The sequence below is a fragment of the Macrobrachium nipponense genome, chromosome 21 (assembly GCF_015104395.2).
Source record: "Macrobrachium nipponense isolate FS-2020 chromosome 21, ASM1510439v2, whole genome shotgun sequence".
Classification (NCBI taxonomy): Eukaryota; Metazoa; Arthropoda; class Malacostraca; order Decapoda; family Palaemonidae; genus Macrobrachium; species Macrobrachium nipponense.
This window is the reverse complement of record NC_087212.1, coordinates 3,094,377-3,116,153: the sequence shown is the minus strand read 5'-3', so window position 1 is coordinate 3,116,153 and position 21,777 is coordinate 3,094,377. Positions and strand designations below refer to the sequence as shown.

General features: G+C 38.6%; 1 protein-coding gene and 1 pseudogene across 1 annotated transcript; both read left to right on the top strand.

Annotated features, from left to right (window-relative positions):
* On the top strand, positions 1-714 carry LOC135197712 (cuticle protein AM1199-like). Its single transcript, XM_064224750.1, has 2 exons — positions 1-224; positions 358-714. Exons 1-2 carry the CDS (start codon positions 16-18, stop codon positions 578-580), a joined length of 432 nt encoding a protein of 143 aa, XP_064080820.1. The 5' UTR covers positions 1-15; the 3' UTR covers positions 581-714.
* Positions 715-12,357: 11,643 nt separating this feature from the next.
* Positions 12,358-13,696, top strand: LOC135197713 (cuticle protein AM1199-like; annotated as a pseudogene).
* The last annotated feature ends 8,081 nt before the right edge of the window (positions 13,697-21,777 follow it).

The window sequence follows — 21,777 nt, the reverse complement described above, 5'->3', positions numbered from 1 at the left end:
CTGTCCCTCAGGGGTATGGGGGCCCCTACCCCTCCCCCTCCATCCTACAGCGCACCCGGTGGTCCCTCGGGTCCCGTGGTTCCTATTCTCGTCGACGTTCGCGAGGGACCTGATGCTGCTGGGGTCTACAACTTCAACTTCGAAACTGGGGATGGCATCAGCCGTCATGAGCAAGGCGCCCCTCAGGGGCCCGAAGGAGCAGTGGCTGCCCAGGGAGGCTGGAGGTAAGGACAAGTATTTATTCAGTGATTCCAGTTAGATATTACACTGAATATATTGCCCTGAATATAAAAAAAAAAAAAATGGCCTCTGATGAAGACAATGCTGAGATATTTATTCTTCCTTTTATCATTCCAGCTTCACCTTCCCCGACGGCACCCCGGGAGTCTTCAACTTCGTAGCTGATGGCAGTGGGTACCGCGTCGAGTCTGACCTCCTGCCCACTCCCCACCCCCTCCCTGCCCATGCCATCGCCCAGATCGAATTCGCTGCTCAGCAGGCCGCTGCTGAAGCTGCAGGAGGAGCCCGTCCTCAGTACAGTGCTCCACCTCCAGCTCCTAGTCAGGGCTACAGCTTTTAAGCCTGAGCTCCATTCCAACCTTCTTGACTGAGGGAATCAGCATTATTCTCTCGTGACCACTTTTTGTCCTATGTATATGCTTATTTATAGTTCCTGTTAATATCTTGTTTGTAAATAAAGGTTTACTACTTGAATTTCCGTTTCATATCTCCTTTCACACCAAGACCAACAGGATCCCAGATCCTTTTTTCTAATAGAAATTGGATTAGGGGTTCCTGAGACCTTTTTCTAATAGAAAATGGATTGGGGGGGAGGGTCTGAGACCCTTATTCTAATAGAAATTGGATTAGAAAATGGATTCGGGGTTTCTGAGACCCCCATTTCTAATAGGAAATGGATTAGGGGTTCATGAGACACTTTTTCTAATGGAAAATGGATTAGGGGTTTATGAGACCCTTATTCTTATAGAAAATGAATTAGGAGTTCTTGAGACCCATATTTCTTATAGAAAATGGATTCGGGGTTCCTGAATTAACTAGCGTGCGTATTTGACATTATCCTAATAATATTTTTCATTAACTGAAGATTTCTTAGCATCGCTTTACATCTGGAAGAAGGACGTGGACTTCTTTTTATAGAAACTTTTTGACTCGACAGCTTTTCTAAGATTTTTTTATGTATATTTCAATTTAAACACGTTGTAGGGATTGCATTGCATTATATTAGTTACTTTGACTACTCCAAATCATATACTACTTTGTCATTTTATTATAAAAGATATCATTGCTAGTTAGATTTTGTTAAACGTCTTTTTTGAAGAATTTTTTTTGTTTTTTTTCCTCAACAGGACACTTAACTTCCCTATTTAAAATTCCTGAGGTTAGGTTCCAATTGTGGTGGTTTCAATAGGATTTTCAAACACTTCCTTAGTTTTTTTTTTTTTTTTTTTTTTTTTTTTTTTTTGGCGATTGGCGAGGAAAACGACTCCCATATGCATTCTTCAGTACATATATATATATATATATATATATATATAATATTATATTATATATATAGTATATATAATATATATATATATAAATATCGAGCTCAATGTCCTTTATATCTATTCGCTCTACCTCGGAATTAATATATTTTCATATATGCTTACACCGAAGGGGAATTTTTTTTTCTCGATAATAGATTTGCCTGGACCCAGGGCGCGAACCTATGGATCCTTTCAAACCCAGGAACGTCAGTGAAGCGTTTTACCTACTACACCACCGCGAGAGGCTAAAAAGTTCATGTCGCCCTCTCACCCTCTATACCTTTCGCGCGCAGGTAATTAGTGGTTTGGAGACAAACATCAACCCACCTCGACTCCGCCTAGTGTTTGTAGTGCTTTTGACAGCACGTAGCCAATCTATAAGTCATATCACATTTCCGTGATTTCTATCAATAAATACACATATCGAGCTTTACAAATGTCTTTAATATCTAATTCGCTCTACCTCGGAATTAATATCATTTTCATATATGCTTAACCGAAGGGGAATTTTTTCTCGATAATAGATTTGCCCTGGACCAGGGCGCGAACTATGTATCCCCTTTTCAAAAAACCCAGGGAACGTCATGAGCGTTACCTACTACAAAAACTACACCACCGCGAGAGGCTAAAAGTTCATGTCGCCTCTCACCCGTCATATACCTTTCGCGCGCAGGTAATTAGTGGTTTGGAGACAACATCAAACCCACCCCCTCGACTCCGTATTGTTTGTAGTGCTTTTGACAGCACGTAGCCAAATCTATAAGTCATATCACATTTCCGTGATTTCATATACAAATATCGAGCTACAATGTCCTTTAATATCTAATTCGCTCTACCCTCGGATTATTAATATTTTCATATATGCTTAAAACCGAAGGGAATTTTTTTCTTTTTTTCCTCGATAATAGATTTTTGCCTGGACCAGGGCGCGAACCTATGGATCCTTTCAAACCAGGATACGTCAGTGAAGCGTTACCTACTACACCACCGCGAGAGGCTAAAAGTTCATGTCGCCCTCAACCCTCACCCTCCATATTACCTTTCGCGCGCAGGTAAATTTAAGTGGTTTGGAGACAACATCAACCCACCTCGACTCCGGTAGTTTTTGTTTGTTGTGCTTTTTTGACAGCACGTAGCCAATCTATAAGTCATATCACATTTCCGTGATTCATATACAAATATCGAGCTACAATGTCCTTTAATATCTAATTCGCTCTATCTCGGAATTAAATATATTTTCATATCTTGCTTAACCGAAGGGGAATTTTTTTCTTTTTTTCTCGATAAATAGATTTGGCCTGGGACCGAGGGCGCGAACCTATGGATCCTTTCAAACCCAGGAACGTCAGTGAAGCGTTACCTACTACACCCACGCGAGAGCTAAAAGTTCATGTCGCCTCTCACCCTCATATACCTTTCGCGCGCAGGTAATTAAGTGGTTTGGAGACAACATCAACCCACCTCGACTCCGGTAGTGTTTTTGTAGTGCTTTTGACAGCACGTAGCCAATCTATAAGTCATATCAACATTTCCGTGATTCCATATACAAATATCGAGCTACAATGTCCTTTTAATCTATCTAATTCGCTCTAAACCTCGGAATTAATATATTTTCATATATGCTTTAACCGAAGGGAATTTTTTCTCGATAAGGAAAAATAGGATGCCATGCCTGGACCAGGGCGCGAACCTATGGATCCTTTCAAACCCAGGAACGTCAGTGAAGCGTTTACCTACTACAAAAACCACGCTAGAGGCTAAAAAGTTCATGTCGCCTCTCACCCATCATATACCTTTTCGCGCGCGGCAGGGTAATTAGTGTTTTGGAGACACATCAACCCACCTCGACTCCGGTAGTGTTTTTGTAGTGCTTTTGAACAGCACGTGCCAATCTATAAGTCATATCACATTTCCGTGATTCCTATATACAAATATCGAGGCTACAATGTCCTTTAAATATCTAATTCGCTCTACCTCCGAATTAATATATTTTGGGGGCATATATGCTTAACGAAGGGGGGGAAAATTTTTTTTTTCGTTTTCAATAGGCTTTTAACCGATTTAAGGGCTCGACCAATGGGCCGGATTGGGGCGCGAACTATGGATCCTTTCAAACCCAGGAACTCAGTGAAGCGTTACTACTACACCGCCGCGAGAGGCTAAAAGTTCATGTCGCCTCTCACCCTCATATACCTTCGCGCGCAGGTAATTAGTGGTTTGGAGACAACAATCAACCACTCGATTCCGGTATGTTTGTAGTGCTTTTGACAGCACGTAGCCAATCTATAAGTCATATCACAATTTCCGTGATTCATATACAAATATCGAGCTACAATGTCCTTTAATATCTATTCGCTCTACTCGGAATTAATATATTTTTCATATATGCTTAACCGAAGGGGAATTTTTTTCCCTCTGATAATAGATTTGCCTGGACAGGGCGCGGAACCTATGGATCCTTTTCAAACCCAAGGAACGTCAGTGAAGCGTTACCTACTACCAACCACCGCTAGAGGCTAAAAAGTTCATGTCGCCTCTCACCCTCATATACCTTTCGCGCGCAGGTAATTAGTGGTTTGGAGACAACCTCAACCCACCCTCGACTCCGGTAGTGTTTTGTAGTGCTTTTGACAGCACGTAGCCAATCTATAAGTCATATCACATTTCCGTGATTCATATAACAAATATCGAGCTACAATGTCCTTTTAAATATCTAATTCGCTCTACCTCGGAATTATATATTTTCATATATGCTTAACCGAGGGGGGGAATTTTTTTCTCGAGATATTTTTTGATTTGCCCTTGGACCAGGGCGCGAACCTATGGATTCCTTTCAAACCCAGGAAACGTCAGTGAAGCGTTACCTACTACACCACCCCGCGAGAGGCTAAAAGTTCATGTCGCCTCTCACCCTCATATACCTTTCGCGCGCAGGTAATTAGTGGTTTGGAGACAACATCAACCCACCTCGACTCCGGTAGTGTTTGTAGTGCTTTTGACAGCACGTAGCCAATCTATAAGTCATATCACATTTCCGTGATTTCATATACAAATATCGAGCTACAAATGTCCTTTAATATCTAATTCGCTCTACCTCGAATTATATATTTTCATATATGCTTAAAAAAAAAACCCGAAGGGGAATTTTTTCTCGAATAATAGATTTTGCCTGGACCAGGGCGCGAACATATGGATCCTTTCAAAACCCAGGAACGTCAGTGAAGCGTACCTACTACACCACCCCGCGCGAGCTAAAAGTTCATGTCGCCTCTCACCCTCATACCTTTTATTTCGCGCGCAGGTAATTAGTGGTTTGGAGACAACATCAACCCACCATCGACTCCGTAGTGTTTTGTCGTGCTTTTGACAGCACGTAGCCAATCTATAAGTCATATCACATTTCCCGTGATTCATATACAAATATCGAGCTACAATGTCCTTTAATATCTAATTCGCTCTACCCTCGGAAATTAATATATTTTTCATATATGCTTAACCCGAAGGGGAATTTTTTTCTCGATAATAGATTTGCCTGGACCAGGGCGCGAACCATGGATCCTTTCAAACCCGGAACGTCATTGAAGCGTTACCTACTACACCACCAGCGAGAGGCTAAAAGTTCATGTCGCCTCTCACCTCTATATACCTTTCGCGGCGCAGGTAATTAGTGGTTTGGAGACAACATCACCCCACACCTCCGACTCCGGTATGTTTGTAGTGGCTTTTGGACAGCACGTAGCCAATCTATAGTCCATATCACATTTCCTGATTCATATACAAATATCGAGCTACAATGTCCTTTTTAATATCTATTTCGCTCATACCTCGGAATTAATATATTTTCATATATGCTTAACCGAAAGGGGAATTTTTTCTCGATAATAGATTTGCCTGGACCCAAGGGCGCGAACCTACCTATTGGATCCTTTTCAAACCCAGCCGGAAACGTCAGTGAACTTACTACTACTACCCACCGGCGAGAGGCTAAAAGTTCATGTCGCCTCTCACCCCTCATATACCTTTTCGCGCGCAGTAATTAGTGGTTTGGAGACAACATCAACCCACCTCGACTCCGGTAAGTGTTTGTAGTGCTTTTGACAGCACGTAGCCAATCTATAAGTCATATCACATTTCCGTGATTCATATACAAAATTCGAGCTACAATGTCCTTTAATATCTAATTCGCTCTACCTCGGAATTATATATTTTTTTTCATATATGCTTAACCCGAAGGGAAGAAATTTTTTTCTCGATAATGATTTGCCTGGACCAGGGCGCGAACCTATGGATCCCTTTTTCAAACCCAGGAACGTCAGTGAAGCGTTTACCTACTACACCACCGCGAAGAGGCTAAAAGTTCATGTCGCCTCTCACCCTCATACCACCTTTCGCGCGCTGAGGTAATTAGTGGTTTGGAGACAACATCAACCCACCTCGACTCCGGTGGTGTTTGTAGTGCTTTTGACAGCACGTAGCCACTCTATAAGTCATATCACATTTCCGTGATTCATATACAAATATCGAGCTACAATGTCCTTTAATATCTAATTCGCTTCTACCTCGGTGGAATTAATATATTTTCATATATGCTTAACCGAAGGGGAATTTTTTCTCGATATAGATTTGCCTGGGGACCAGGGATCGCGAACCTATGGATCCTTTCAAAAACCCAGGACGTCAGTGAAGCGTTACCTACTACACCACACCCCCGCGAGAGGCTAAAATTTCAGGTCCATGTCGCCTCTCACCCTCAATATACCTTTTCGCGCGCAGTAATTAGTGGTTTGGAGACAACATCAACCCACCTCGACTCCGGTAGTGTTTTGTAGTGCTTTTGACAGCACGTAGCCAATCTATAAGTCATATCACATTTCCGTGATTCATATACAAATATCGAGCTACAATGTCCTTTAATATCTAAATTCGCTCTAAACCTCGGAATTAATATATTTTCCATATGCTTAACCGAAGGGGAATTTTTTCTCGATATAGATTTGCCTGGACCAGGGCGCGAACCTATGGATCCTTTCAAACCCCAGGAACGTCAGTGAAGCGTTACCTACTACACCACCGCGAGAGGCTAAAAAGTTCATGTCGCTCTCACCCTCATATACCTTTCGCGCGCAGGTAATTAGTGGTTTGGAGACAACATCAACCCACCCTCGACTCCGGTAGTGTTTTGTAGTGCTTTTGACAGCAAGTAGCCAATCTATAAGTCATATCACATTTCGTGATTCATATACAAATATCGAGCTACAATGTCCTTTAATATCTAATTCGCTCTACCTCGGAATTAATATATTTTCATATATTGCTTGAACCGAAGGGGAATTTTTTCTCGATATAGGATTTTGCCTGGACCAGGGCGCGAACTATGGATCCTTTCAAACCCAATAAACGTCAGTGAAGCGTTACCTACATACAATACACCACCACCGCGAGAGGCTAAAAAGTTCATGTCGCCTCTCAACCCCTCATATACCTTTCGCGCGCAGGTAATTAGTGGTTTTTGGAGACAATCACCCCCACCTACGACTCCGGTAGTGTTTGTAGTGCTTTTGACAGCACGTAGCCAATCTATAAGTCAATATCACATTTCCGTGATTCATATACAAATATCGAGCTACAATGTCCTTTAATATCTAATTCGCTCTACCTCGAAATTAATATATTTTCATATAGCTTTAACCGAAGGGGTTTTTGGAATTTTTTCTCGATAATAGATTTTGCCTGGACCCAGGCGCGAACCTATTGGGATCCTTTCAAAACCAGGAACGTCAGTGAAGCGTTACCTACTACAAACACTACCGGAGTCGAGGTGGGTGATGTGTCTCCAAACCACTAATTACCTGCGCGCGAAAGGTATATGAGGGTGAGAGGCGACATGAACTTTTAGCCTCTCGCGGTTGGGGGTTGTTAGTAGGTAACGCTTCAACTGACGTTCCTGGGTTTGAAAGGATCCATAGGTTCGCGCCCTGGTCCAGGCAAATCTATTATCGAGGGGTAAAAAAGAAAAAAATTCCCCTTCGGTTAAGCATATATGAAAATATATTAATTCCGAGGTAGAGCGAATTAGATATTAAAGGACATTGTAGCTCGATATTTGTATATGAATCACGGAAATGTGATATGACTTATAGATTGGCTACGTGCTGTCAAAAGCACTACAAACACTAACCGGAGTCGAGGTGGGCTTTATGTTTGTCTCCAAACCACTAATTACCTGCGCGCGAAAGGTTATATGAGGGTGAGAGCGACATGAAACTTTTAGAGCCTCTCGCGGTGGTGTGTAGTAGTAGGCTAACGCTTCACTGGACGTTCCTGGGTTTGAAAGGATCCATAGGTTCTTCGCGCCCTGGTCCAGCAAACATCTATACGATAAAAAATTCTTCGTTAGCAAAAAAATATATGAAAATTAATATTAATTCGGAGGTAGAGCAAATTGAAAGGATTTAACGTGAAGCATATATGAAATATATTAATTCCGAGGTAGAGCGAATTTAGATTATTAAAGGACATTGTAGCTCGATATGTATATGAATCACGGAAATGTGATATGAACTTATATATATATATATATATACACAGAGACTCACCAGCCACTCAGGAATTCCTCCCCCTACCTCCCCGTGCACACTATGCCATTCGCATCTCTGTTACCCGTTGTATTTTATTTCTAAGATGTTGAAGCCACACATAACCAAACCAGCTTAAATCAAGTAGTTTCATCATTTCACATATACCAACCTTTTTTACCACTCGTAACACATCACCACGCATCTCACCTTGAATTTTTCTGATACCATAATTGCTATGTAGCATTTCATAAACGTTACCCTTATACAAAGGAACAACTATTCCTCTCGCCTATCCTGTTGAACCTTTCCCTCATCCAGACATACCTTGCACACCTTGGTCAGCCAGTTTTATCACAGTTGCACTGCGGCAACTTACTAGTAATCCCATAAGCTGGTGTCCTTCCATTTTTCTGTACATCCTCAATGTTAACTTCTTCAACCCTTTTCACTCATTCAACTCTGCCATTTCTCTATAGTTTACAAATATAGATCCTCATTGTACTCCATCTTTATCAAACAGCGTCTTTCCTTTGAAACTTTTTTCGCAGTAAGCCCTACAAACTACTTTTATGTTGTTGTAGTTGTTGTTCTTGTTCTTGTTGGGGGGTAGGAAAGCCCTATGGAAGAGCTGAAAAAGATATATCGCGTTTAGGTAAAATGTAGAGGAATTTTAGGATAGGATATGTATGATTTATGTATTAGAATGAAGATATGAAAATTGAATAATATCATGTTAAACAGTACAGAACAATAACTTTCTAATGAAATAGCTTATTTATTTTAATTTCCCTTTGCTGGTATAACAATGCTCTATTTGACCATATATTTTAGCAGGCGCTCTGAGTAAGCTGGAGGGTGATACGCTTTTTTTTTTTTTTTTTGAGATCCTCTGCTCATCAACCTTCTTTTCATTGCATTTACATTTTGAATATCATGTATGTATCACTATATTATTTTTATAATCACACACACACACACACACACACACACACTAAACCAGACCCTCACGTTCGAATCCTGTCCGGGTGAGATGCATTTATGCATTACAGTTCCCCTTTTGTTCAAATTATTCCCAAGATATAATGATTTCAATATGAAGTGACATATGTGGTTTGATATCTGTAATTATTAATTTTTCAATATCTGATGACTATAGATGAGGTTCGTTTTATATTTAATTATAAATGGTGGATTTGTGTTAGCTGTAAGTTATTTCTCATTGAAGGGTTAAAGAAAGGTATGCATCGTAATTAATTGTTTGTGAAAAGGTTGGATATTGATTACGTCAAAATAAAAAAAATGCTGGAAGTTGCTTGGCAATGAACTGATCATGTTTCTGTCTATCCCACTTTGTAGTGGCTATTTTCCAATATGTTTATTAGAAAAGTGCTGGAGTCTTCATGATTTTACAATTCTTCTTTTCTCTCTGACGAAAGTATTCAATCAAATTCGGATTGCTGAAGAGTGGTTTATAAAAAACAAGTTGAATTATGCGTAGTTTAGATAAAATTACACTTGAATGCAGTTCGATTTTTTCGAAGGAACCATCGTTGTACAAAAGATACTTTTGTAGCTTGAAAAGGAAAAATTTTGTAGCCTTATATAAGAATGTGGCTCTCTCTCTCTCTCTCTCTCTCTCTCTCTCTCAAATACTTGGAAATCCAAAAAAAAGACTTTGCCCTAAGGATGTGAGCTAAATTTTTTCTCTCTCTCTCTCTCTCTCTCTCTCTCTCTCTCTCTCTCTCAGAAGTAGAAGAAGAATTAAAAATGTTGAAATTGATAACTGTTGCTTGCATTCCAGAGCAAATATATAATTGCGTGCACCTCAAACTGTCCTGGTTTTTCTACACAGTGTCAACGAAAAATAGGAATAAATATTTTGAAGGGTCAGCGAATGCAAGAATATATTTTAAATGCTAGCCATTTCAGCTGACGCTTAAGATATATTTTAAATGCTAGCCATTTAAGTTGACGCCTTTGGAGAGCTGACCCAAATAATTGTGTTTAGGTTTGTGTTTATGGAGTTGTAAATGCGCGGTTGGTATCGCCGTGACCTGGGAATGAAGTTGAGCGAGGAGAAGGGGCACTAAGCCAACTGCCCCAACCAGCCCCCTCCATTTAAACCGAGGCCGATGGTGTGATTTAATTTCCACACGAATTATTTTCCCCTTCAGCCGTCATCTGCTTCAAGGAATATTTGCCAGGTGACTTAGGAATCCTCTCTCTCTCCTCTCTCTGGTTCTCCTCTCTCTCGTCTCTCTCTCTCTCTCTCAATCGTCTAGGCCCTGATACCATAGATCGACTGATATGATTTACATCTCTTCTCTCTCTCTCTTCTCCTCTAGACACTGATACCATAGGTTTTCTGACTGAATATAGAGAATTCTCTCTCTCTCTTTCTCTCTCATCTCTCTCTCTCCCTCCTCTCTCTCTCCTCTTCTCTCTTCTCTCTCCCTCTTCAACGAACTTTGATATATGATCGTGTCTGGCTTATGTCTATTTATATACAACTAAACTAGAAGCTTCTCCAAGATGCATGGGTAGATTTGGAGATGAGCAAATAACCTTAGGTATCTCAGCTAATAAGAAAGAATCATAGCAATCTTCTCTTCACTAAGAGAGAAATGATTCTGCAATGTTAGATTGCAATGATAGAGCCGAGTACCATGATGGAATTTCATTTGCAACAATACCCAGGAAGTTGAAGAACACTTAAACTTTTCCTTAACTAAGAATTATTGACAGGACAAGACGTCCTATGCGCTATCCAGTAACATTGGCACTAGATCTTTCGTGGTAGCCCTTTGAAGCTGAATGAATACATTTTAGCCTTAGTTTTCCGCTCAGCTGCATCGATGTCTTTTTAGTCTGAGATCAGCGAAGTTGATAGGGAGAGCAAAGCTTGTGTGCTATTTGATAAGAAGAGTATTTTATCGCCTTTCCAATGTGGTTTCCACTAAATGGGTATAAGTACAGATTTATCAATCGTATTTCAGTCATTCTCGTTATGAAGCCTTTGAATTCAAGGAGCATCATATGACCGCATTCCCTTGACCTCAAGAGGTCATATGACCTTGAAGTCGCACATGGTATTCTAAAAAGAACTCGTGATGGATTTCCTATTCTTTCTTCCATCTTTGTTTCCACACTCTCCGAATAATAGTATCATTTTGCAATTGTGAGGTCTTCCTCCTGTTATACACCTTTAAGACCTTTTTACTCTCAATTTTCCTTCCAGCGTTTTGAATGATCATAGGTCCCAGCGCTTGGCATTTGACATAAATTCTATATTTTATAATCTCATAATGACTGACAAGGAAGTTGTCATTAATCATTCAGGTTTTCTTAGCCTGATTTCTCTTGTCTAGAAGGAGTTCCTTAGGGTCAGTGCTGAATGCCATATTGTTATCAGTTATTGTAATTGGGATATCCTTAATTATCTACTTGCCTAATTATGCAAAAACCCATTTTGCAGCGCCAGGTTACGTTTATCTATCATTCAGCCAATGCAGTATTTTTCCAGAATCGTTAATTATCCAGTTTGTTAATTAAACGTTTTTCAACTTTTTATTTTATTCTCGAAGAATATATCACACTGAAAATCACAGTCTGCTTTTCTCACTGTCGTAATATATTTCTAATAACAGTTAATGTCAGGTTATCAGAACAGTAATATCTGGAACGCTGCATAATTATACTCCACTTCGCATTTTTTCATTCACTTCGTTAGCCCTTTTGTCCTAGAAATCTTTAAATTTTAAAATATTAGAGACACAATAGTGTTTTAAGTTTTCAGTTATTAGTGTACAGAGTAATTCCTTATGGAAAGAAATATGTTGAATTTTGATTATAAACTAAGGTAATACTCAAATTTCCATTACTTATCTTTAATGAGGTATTTAAAAGGATATGGACCCTTCAGAATTAAGGGTTAAATCCAAATTCCATATGATCCCAATGTTTTTATTTGTATGATCTTGTCTGTCAAAATGATAATAAAAAAAAACATATTATAGGGAATCTTAAATGCATGCAGTGTGTTCTTGCGGTCACTTCGAGAGAGGAGAAGAAGGAGGTTACTGGTTCATGACCACTCAAGGGAGGGGGAGGGGCCGGTTTGGGTTTGGTGGGGGGTCGATTTAAGGGAGGGGCTGTGGGTGGCCCATCCCTCCCAGTCAGTAAGAGGGGAATGAGTCGGAAGTGAGAGGCGGGACACAGGCCTCCTATATAAACATCACTTTGAACTGGAGTAAGCATTCTACTCGACCGATCGACATCGTAAACATGATTTCGGTAAGGAAGTCAACAGTTTAAATATATATATATATATATATATATATATATATATATATATATATATATATATATATATATATATATATATATATATATATATATCAGAAGCCAGGTACTACAAGAGGAATTTACTTCACTGTGGATTGTATCCCATATATATATATATATATATATATGTATATATATATATATATATATATATATATATATATATATCTATATATATATATATATAGAGAGAGAGAGAGAGAGAGAGATGGAGAGAGAGAGAGAGAGAGAGAGAGATTCGTTAATAAACGTTTTGCCAGAATTGACACTGGTTTTATAGTTTGCTTTCGATTAAATGTAACTTGAAAGAGGTTATCCAAAAAAATATGCTATAGTTAGATTATTCAGAGAGATTATTAAAGAAAACATGCTATTGATAGTTATTCAGCAAAAGAATCTAAAACACAAATGACTGACGAGAATTTTTTTTATGATGGTGGTGTATATCCTTGTAGATCATTAAATAAGTTTGTTTCTATTTCCTCCAAGAAACTGCTTGTGTGTTTGTTATTGGGAGCAGTCGATGCTGTCCCATCAGGGGTATGGGGCCCCTCCCCCTCCATCCTACAGCGCACCCGGTGGTCCCTCGGGTCCCGTGGTTCCTATTCTCGTCGACGTTCGCGAGGGACCTGATGCTGCTGGGGTCTACAACTTCAACTTCGAAACTGGGGATGGCATCAGCCGTCATGAGCAAGGCGCCCCTCAGGGGCCCGAAGGAGCAGTGGCTGCCCAGGGAGGCTGGAGGTAAGGACAAGTATTTATTCAGTGATTCCAGTTAGATATTATACTGAATACATTGCCCTGAATATAAAAAAAAATGGCTTCTGATAAAGACAACACTTAGATATTTATTTTTCTTTTATCATTCCAGCTTCACCTTCCCCGACGGCACCCCGGGAGTCTTCAACTTCGTAGCTGATGGCAGTGGGTACCGCGTCGAGTCTGACCTCCTGCCCACTCCCCACCCCCTCCCAGCCCACGCCATCGCCCAGATCGAATTCGCTGCTCAGGCACCGCTGCTGAAGCGGCGGGAGGAGCCCGTCCCCAGTACACTGCTCCACCTCCAGCTCCTAGTCAGGGCTACAGCTTTTAAGCCTGAGCTCTATCCCAGCCTTTCTTGACTGAGGGAATCGGCATTATTCTCTCGTGACCACTTTTTGTCCTAGTATATGCTTATTTATAGTTGCTGTTGATATCTTGTTTGTAAATAAAGGTTTACTACTTGAATTTCCGTTTCATATCTCCTTTCACACCAAGACCAACAGGATCCCAGATCCTTTTTTCTAGTAGAAAATGGATGAAGGGTTCTTGAGACCCTTTTTCAAAAATAGAAAAAATGGATTGGGGGGGGGGGAGGGTCCTTGAGACGCTTATTCTAATATAAATTGGGATTAGAAATAGGATTCGGGGTTTCTGAGACCCCCATTTCTAATAGAAAACGGATTAGGGGTTCTTGAGACTCTTTTTCTAATAGAAAATGGATGGATTCGGGGTCGCCGAATTAACTAGCGTGTGTATCTGACATTATCCTATCAATATTTTTCATTAACTGAAGACTTCTTAGCATCGCTTTACATCTGGAAGAAGGACCTGGGCTTCTTTTGTATAGAAACATTTTGACTCGATAGCTTTTCTAAGATTTTTTTTATGTATATTTTAATTTAAACATGTTATAAAGGTAGCATTGCCCTTACATTAGTTACTTTTGACTACCCCAAAACATATACTACTTTGTCATTTTATTATAAAAAATTGGTAGTTAGAATTTTTTAAACGTCTATTTTGAAGTATTTTTTTCCTCAACAGGACACCTAACTTCCTTAGTTAAAATTCCTGAGGTTAGGTTCCACTTGTGGTGGTTTCATTAGGATTTCAACACTTCCTTAGTATGGTGAGAAACGTTCCGAGTGAAGAAAGGACAATAATGACTTCCACATGCATTCTTCAGTACTACACATATGCACAGAGGACTCACCAGCCTCCCAGGAATTCCTCCCCCTACCTCTTCTTGCACACTATGCCATTCGCATCTCTGTTACCCGTTGCATTTTATTTCTTAGATGTTGAAGCCACACATAACCAAACCAGCTGAAAAACATGTAGTTTCATCATTTCACATATACCAACCTTTTTACCACTCGTACACATCACCACGCATCTCACCTTGAATTTTTCTGATACCATAATTGCTATGTAAGCATTTCATAAATAACCGTTTACCCTTTATGCAAAGTGGAAACAAACTATTTCTCCTCGCCTATTCCTGTTGAACCTTTCCTTCATCCAGACATACCTTGCACACCTTGGTCAGCCAGTTTGATCCAGTTGCACTGCGGCAACTTACTAGTAATCCATAAGCTGGTGTCCTTTCCATTTTTCTGTACATCCTCAATGTTAACTTTCTTCAAAACCCTTTTCACTCATTCAACTCTGCCATTTCTCTATAGTTCACAAATATAGATCCTCATTGTACTCCATCTTTATCAAACAGCGTCTTTCCTTTGAAACTTTTTTCGCAGTAAGCCCTACAAACTACTTTTATGTTGTTGTAGTTGTTGTTCTTGTTCTTGTTGGGGGTAGGAAAGCCCTATGGAAGAGCTGAAAAAGGTGTATCGCGTTTAGTTAAATGTACATGAATTTTAGGATAGGATATGTATGATTTATGTATTAGAATGAAAATGTGAAAATTGAATAATATGCATGTTAAACAGTACAGAACAATAATTTCTAATGAAATATAGCTTATTTATTTTAATTTTCGCTGGTGAAACAATGCTCTATTTGACCGTAGATTTTAGCGCGCGCTCTGAGTAAGCTGGAGGTCGGATCAAGCCTTTTTTTCATTTTGAGATCCTTCTGCTCATCAACCTTCTTCATTGCATTTACATTTTGAATATCATGTACGTATCACTATATTATTTTTATAATTACACACACACGCACACACACCCACACTCTAAATCAGACCCTCAAGTTCGAATCCTGTCCGGGTGAGATGCATTTATGCATTACAGTTTCCCTTTTGTGCAAATTATTCCCAAGATATAATGATTTCGATATGAAGTGACATGTGGTTTAATATCTGTAATTATTAATTTTTCAATATCTGATGACTAGAGATGAAGTTCGTTTTATATTTAATTATAAATGGTGGACTTGTGTTAGCTGTAAGTTATTTCTCATTGGAGGGTTAAAGAAAGGTATACATTGTAATTAATTGTTTGTGAGAATGTTAATTATTGATTACGTCACAATCGAAAAAAGCCGGAAGTTTGTTGGGCAATCAACTGTTCATGTCTGTCTATATCATTTTGTTGTGGATGTTTTTCAATATGTTCATTTGTCAGAAAACTGCTGGAGTCTTCATGATTTTAGTTCTTCTTTTCTCTCTGACGAAAGTATTCAGTCAAATCCGGAATGCTGAAAAGTGGTTTATAAATGCAAATTGACTTATGCGTTTTTTTAAAAAGGAAAAATGTTGTAACCTTATAAATGTAATCTCTCTCTCTCTCTCTCTCTCTCTCTCTCTCTCTCTCTCTCTCTATCTCGCCCCCTCTCTCTCTTCTCTCTCTCTCTCTCTAATATATTTGTGTGAATTGGAAAAAAACTTCTGCCCTAAGGATATGAGCTAAATCTCTCTCTCTCTCTCTCTCTCTCTCTCTCTCTCTCTCTCTCTCTCTCTCTCAAATACAGTTTTGTAAATAAAAAAAAAGACTTCTGCCTTAAAGATGTGAGGCAAATTTATCTCTCTCTCTCTCTCTCTCTCTCTCTCTCTCTCTCTCTCTCTCTCTCCTCTCGAGTAGTGCCAGTTTGCTTGGTGAGACGTTCCAGCGCACAGTCTGATTAATCGACAGATATCCCACGTTTAACATACGTCTGGAAATCGAAAAATATCTAGAAGTGTTCGTGAACTGTCGGTGATAGGATTAGTGTGAAAATAGTAGGATAAAGCGTCTACAAAGTTAGTTATACAAGTGAAATACTGTAAATCAGATCAAGATGGCAGTAAGTTCCTAACTGTGGGAAAGAAAAATGGCTGAAACTTTAGCGTGTCTAGCAGATTCGCAATATGATGAGGTAGCAGGAAGGGAGCTGGCATTTCTCATCTATGAGATCAACAACAGCCCTAATCAAAAAGATTTGCAAAGCATTCATATAACATATTAGAAGGATATGATCCTTCAAACTGGAACAAATCAACAGAAAACATCTTGAAAAAAATTGAAGAAGTTCCAAATAAAATCCAAGTGGTCAAGAGACTCATAAAGAAAATTTACATCAATCAACATATTCGGCAAAGAAAACAAAATGAATAAGGTGAACAATGTGAATATCCTAATTGATGCAATAGGAAAAAGAATGCCCAAAGCATGCAAACTGTGTAAGGTGTGGTATAGCATAGTTAATCCACAAAACCTGATCAGAAAATGTTCTGCATGGAACATTCCAACGCATCCTCAATGTGCTGAAGTAATGCAAGATATGAGTAAGGATACCAGAATATTTTGCTCAACATGTCTATCATGGATAGGCAGTGTTATTAAATCAAGACTTAATGTACAAATAGTTGAGGATGAAGAAGAAGAGGAAGAGGAAGAAGAAGAAGAAGAGGAAAATGGAAGAGAAGAAATGACAGAAAAAAATAAGGAAAACAAAGAACAAGACAAGAGTATGGATTCAGAGATACTCATCGATACTACATATGAGGCAGTCAAGCAGCATACATACGAAGAAATAAATTACGACATGACAACACAAAATAAAATCCCGAAGATGCTCTACCCAGATCTGCACAATAATGGGAAAGAGGAAAAAATAGACAAGGAAGACAAAGTCTGCACCCTTTTGAAAAGAGGGAATTGCAGATTCGGAGAAAGATGTTACTACAAACATCCCGAGCTATGTCACAACTATGAAATCTATGGTAAATGTGCATACCTAGATGACTATGAGGATGATTGCAGAGATCTACATCCAAAAATATGCAAAAACCTAAAAGAAGGAAAAGGATGTAAGTTCAACAAAAAATGTAAATTGCACCCTGTAGCCATGAATCAAAATCAATTAAATAATCAATCAAATAATAAAATCCAAAATAAGAAAGAAACAAATAAAGAGAGGAACAAAGAATATGAGGTGAAGGAAAAAAGCAAGCCATCACAGCAATATGGAGTGTCAGCAAAGAATTTCCAAGCATCAGCTCCAAGATACGGCCCAAGATACAGCTCAAGAGATAAATACTGTATGTACGATGCTAGAGGATATTGCAGATTCGGAGAAAATTGCAGATTCAGACACAAAATGAATAATTATGTTGAATGAAGATCAAATATGGAAAAGTTGGATTTTTTAATGTCAGAATTTCTGGAAATGAAGAAAAGAACAACATACCAGAACAGGAAAGAGACATGGGAAAATCCTTATTATTACCCATATTAAATGAAGGAGAAAACACGCAAACCATCATAGTGATGAATGCGCAGGGTTTAATTACTAGTAACTCAAAAAGAAAAATAGAGTACTTAGAAGAACTAACCCAAATTGAAAAGAAAATAGATATAATGAATAGAAGTGAAACCTGGTATTCCCAAGAGACTGGGAATGACGATCAAATAAAAGGGTTCCAAACTTATAGATCAGATAGAAAAAATAGGAATCAAGGGGGAACCGCAATATATGGGAAAGACAAAAAACAAGGAAAAATATATGAGAAATATAGTAACTCAGGATGTGAACTAATAGCGGTAGCATTTGAATCTGAAAAATTAACGAACATAATAATATATAGACCCCTAATACTAAAGAGTTTAACTTTCCTTTCGTAGACTGGAAAGAAAGAATAATAATAGTGCAGAAGATAAAAGGCAATTCGAAAAGCTATTAGATATGCTAGTTGAATACAACATTCAACAAATAAATCACCTGCCAATAAGAAAGGAAAATACTTTAGACCTAGTATTTGTGAATGAGGTGAATTATGTTAAAGAAATAATAGTTTATAATGCGAGTATTTCAGACCATAATGTCATAGAATTATTAACAGTCCATTCCAAAGCAAGTAAATGAAGAATTAAACAAAGATTGGGATAACATCTTCGAAAGTGATGATATAAAGGTAAATACAGAGATATTATATAAAATATTAGAGAAAATAGTGGATAAATATATACCGAAGAAGAAAAGTAAACATCAGTCATGCATACCAAGAGACAGAAGGATCTTGTTCCAGAAAAATCAGAAAGTGGGAAAAAAGGAAAAAAAAAAAAGGGTCTTGCAAAAGAAAAAAAAGGCATGGAAAGTAATCGAATTAAAAAGTAAGATAGAAAATGAACAAAAGATTATACAATCAAAAGAAAATGAAAAATGGGACATGGAAGAAAAAACCCTAGTAAATATCAAGCAAAACCCCAAACTATTGTACTCGTATGCGAAAAAGAAGAATAGAAATAGGCCCTCCAAGAATTGAATGGAGATTAGCAAATGAAAAAAAGGAAATATGCAACATATTGGCAGAACGATATAAGAGAGAATTCACCCCTAGAATCGATAATGAATATAATGATATAGAAATAAGGGATGAAAATAGTGAATATTTAGCAGACAGATATTAATGAAGCTGATATTGTGCAGGCTATTAATGAAAATAAAAATGGAGCTGCAGCTGGGCCTGATGGTGTCCCTGCTATTTTGTTAAAGAAAGTAGTTCACTCTATCACAAAGCCACTTGCAATATTATTAAGACAAAGTGTAGATACAGGCAAGATTTATGATGAGCACAAATTAGCATATATTACCCCTACTTTCAAAAGTGGATCAAGACTAGAGGCAAGTAATTATAGGCCTGTGAGTCTAACATCACATATTATGAAAGTGTATGAAAGGGTAATAAAGAAAAATATTATGAAACATTTAATAGAAAATAATCTGTTTAATATAGGGCAACATGGTTTTGTACCCGGAAAAAGTAAACAAACCCAACTGTTAGTCCACTGTGAGAACATATACAAATATATGAAAAGCGGAAATGAAACAGATGTGGTTTATCTAGACTTTGCAAAAGCTTTTGACAAGGTAGATCATAATATATTAGCGAAGAAAATTAGAAAACATAATATAGTGGATAAAGTAGGAAGATGGTTTTTACACAACAGAAAACAGATAGTTATTGCAAACGATGAGAAATCGGATGAAGCTAAGGTAATATCCGGTGTGCCACAAGGTACGGTGTTAGCTGCATTACTGTTTGTTATTATGATTACAGACATAGACAGTTATGTTAAGGACTCGGTAGTGAGTAGTTTTGCCGATGACACAAGAATAAGTAGAGAAATTACTTGTGATGAAGATAGGAACGCGCTACAAAGAGACCTTAACAAAGTATATGATTGGGCAGAGGTAAATGGATGGTATTTAACTATGATAAATTTGAATCAATAAATTATGGAGACAGAGAAGGAAAGCTATATGCATATAGGGGACCTAATAATGAGACAATCACAAATAAGGAAGCAGTTAAAGACCTTGATGTGATGTTGAATAGGAACATGTTATGCAATGATCAAATAGCAATTCTATTGGCAAAATGTAAAGCAAAAATGGGAATGTTGTCACGGCACTTCAAAACAAGAAAAGCTGAACACATGATTATGCTCTATAAAACATATGCTCGTAGTCCAATTGAATATTGCAATATGATATGGTACCCACACTATCAAAAGGATATTGCACAAATAGAGAGTGTACAAAGGTCCTTTACACCTAGAATAGTTGAAGTTAAGGATCTTAACTACTGGGAAAGACTACAATTTTTAAAATTATATAGTCTAGAAAGGAGAAGAGAACGCTACATGATAATTCAGGCATGGAAACAGATAGAAGGAATTGCGGAAAACATCATGGAGCTAAAAAACTCAGAAAGAGCAAGCAGAGGTAGATTAATAGGGCCCAAAACAATACCAGGAAAAATAAGGAAAGCACACAGGACATTAATCCACTACGCACCAGCATCGACAATGCAGGGTCTATTCAATGCGTTGCCAGCTCATCTGAGGATTATCAGTAGTGAGCGTAGATGTGTTTAAGAATAAGCTCGACAAATATCTAAGCTGCATCCCAGACCATCCAAGATTGGAAGATGCAAAATATACCGGAAGATGCACTAGCAACTCTCTGGTAGACATTAGAGGTGCCTCACACTGAGGGACCTGGGGCAACCAGAACAAGATGTAAGGTCTGTAAGGTCTCTCTCTCTCTCTCTCTCTCTCTCTCTCATACAGTTTTGTTAGTTGAATAAAAGGACTTCTGACTATAACATTTATGTGAATTATAAAAAACTTCTGCCCTAAGGATGTTAGCTAAATCTCTCTCTCTCTCTCTCTCTCTCTCTCTCTCTCTCTCTCTCTCTCTCGTAAAGAATTTAATGTTAAAAATGATAACTTTTGCCTGCATTCCAGTGAGCAAATAATTGCGTGCACCTCAAACTGTCCTGCTTTTTCTACACAGTGTCAACGAAAATTAAGAATAAATATTTTGAAGGGTCAGCGAATGCAAGAATATATTTTAAATGCTAGCCATTTCAGCTGACGCTTAAGATATATTTTAAATGCTAGCCATTTAAGTTGACGCCTTTGGAGAGCTGACCCAAATAATTGTGTTTGGGTTTGTGTTTATGGAGTTGTAAATGCGCGGTTGGTATCGCCAGTGACCTGGGAATGAAGTTGAGCGAGAGAAGGGGCACTAAAGCCACTGCCCAACCAGCCCCCTCCATTTAAACCGAGGCCGATGGTGTGATTTCATTTCCACACGAATTATTATCCCCTTCAGCCGTCAACTGCTTCATGGGATATTTACTAGATGATATAGGCATCCTCCAGTTCTCTCTCTCTCTCTCTCTCGTCTCGTGTAGGCCCTGATACCATAGATCTGACTGATATAGATTAAATCTCTCTCTCTCTCTCTCTCTCTCTCTCTCTCTCTCTCTCTCTCTCTCTCTCTCTCTTCTCGTCTAGGCCCTGATACCATAGGTCTGACTGATATAGATTAAATCTCTCTCTCTCTCTCTCTCTCTCTCTCTCTCTCTCTCTCTCTCTCTCTCTCGTCTAGGCCCTAATACCATAGGTCTGACTGATATAGATGAAATTCCTCTCCTCTCTCTCTCTCTCTCTCTCTCTCTCTCTCTCTCTCTCTGCTACTATAGATCTGACTGATATAGATTAAATATCTCTCTCTCTCTCTCTCTCTCTCTCTCTCTCTCTCTCTCTCGTCTAGGCCCTATTTCTTATATAGATGAAATTTCTCTTTCTCTCTCT

Coding starts and splice junctions, on each gene's coding strand:
- LOC135197712 (XM_064224750.1), top strand. CDS start 16: ATGGGGGCCCCTACCCCTCCCCCTCCATCCTACAGCGCACCCGGTGGT. Junction 225..357: donor GCTGCCCAGGGAGGCTGGAG/GTAAGGACAAGT, acceptor TTATCATTCCAG/CTTCACCTTCCCCGACGGCA.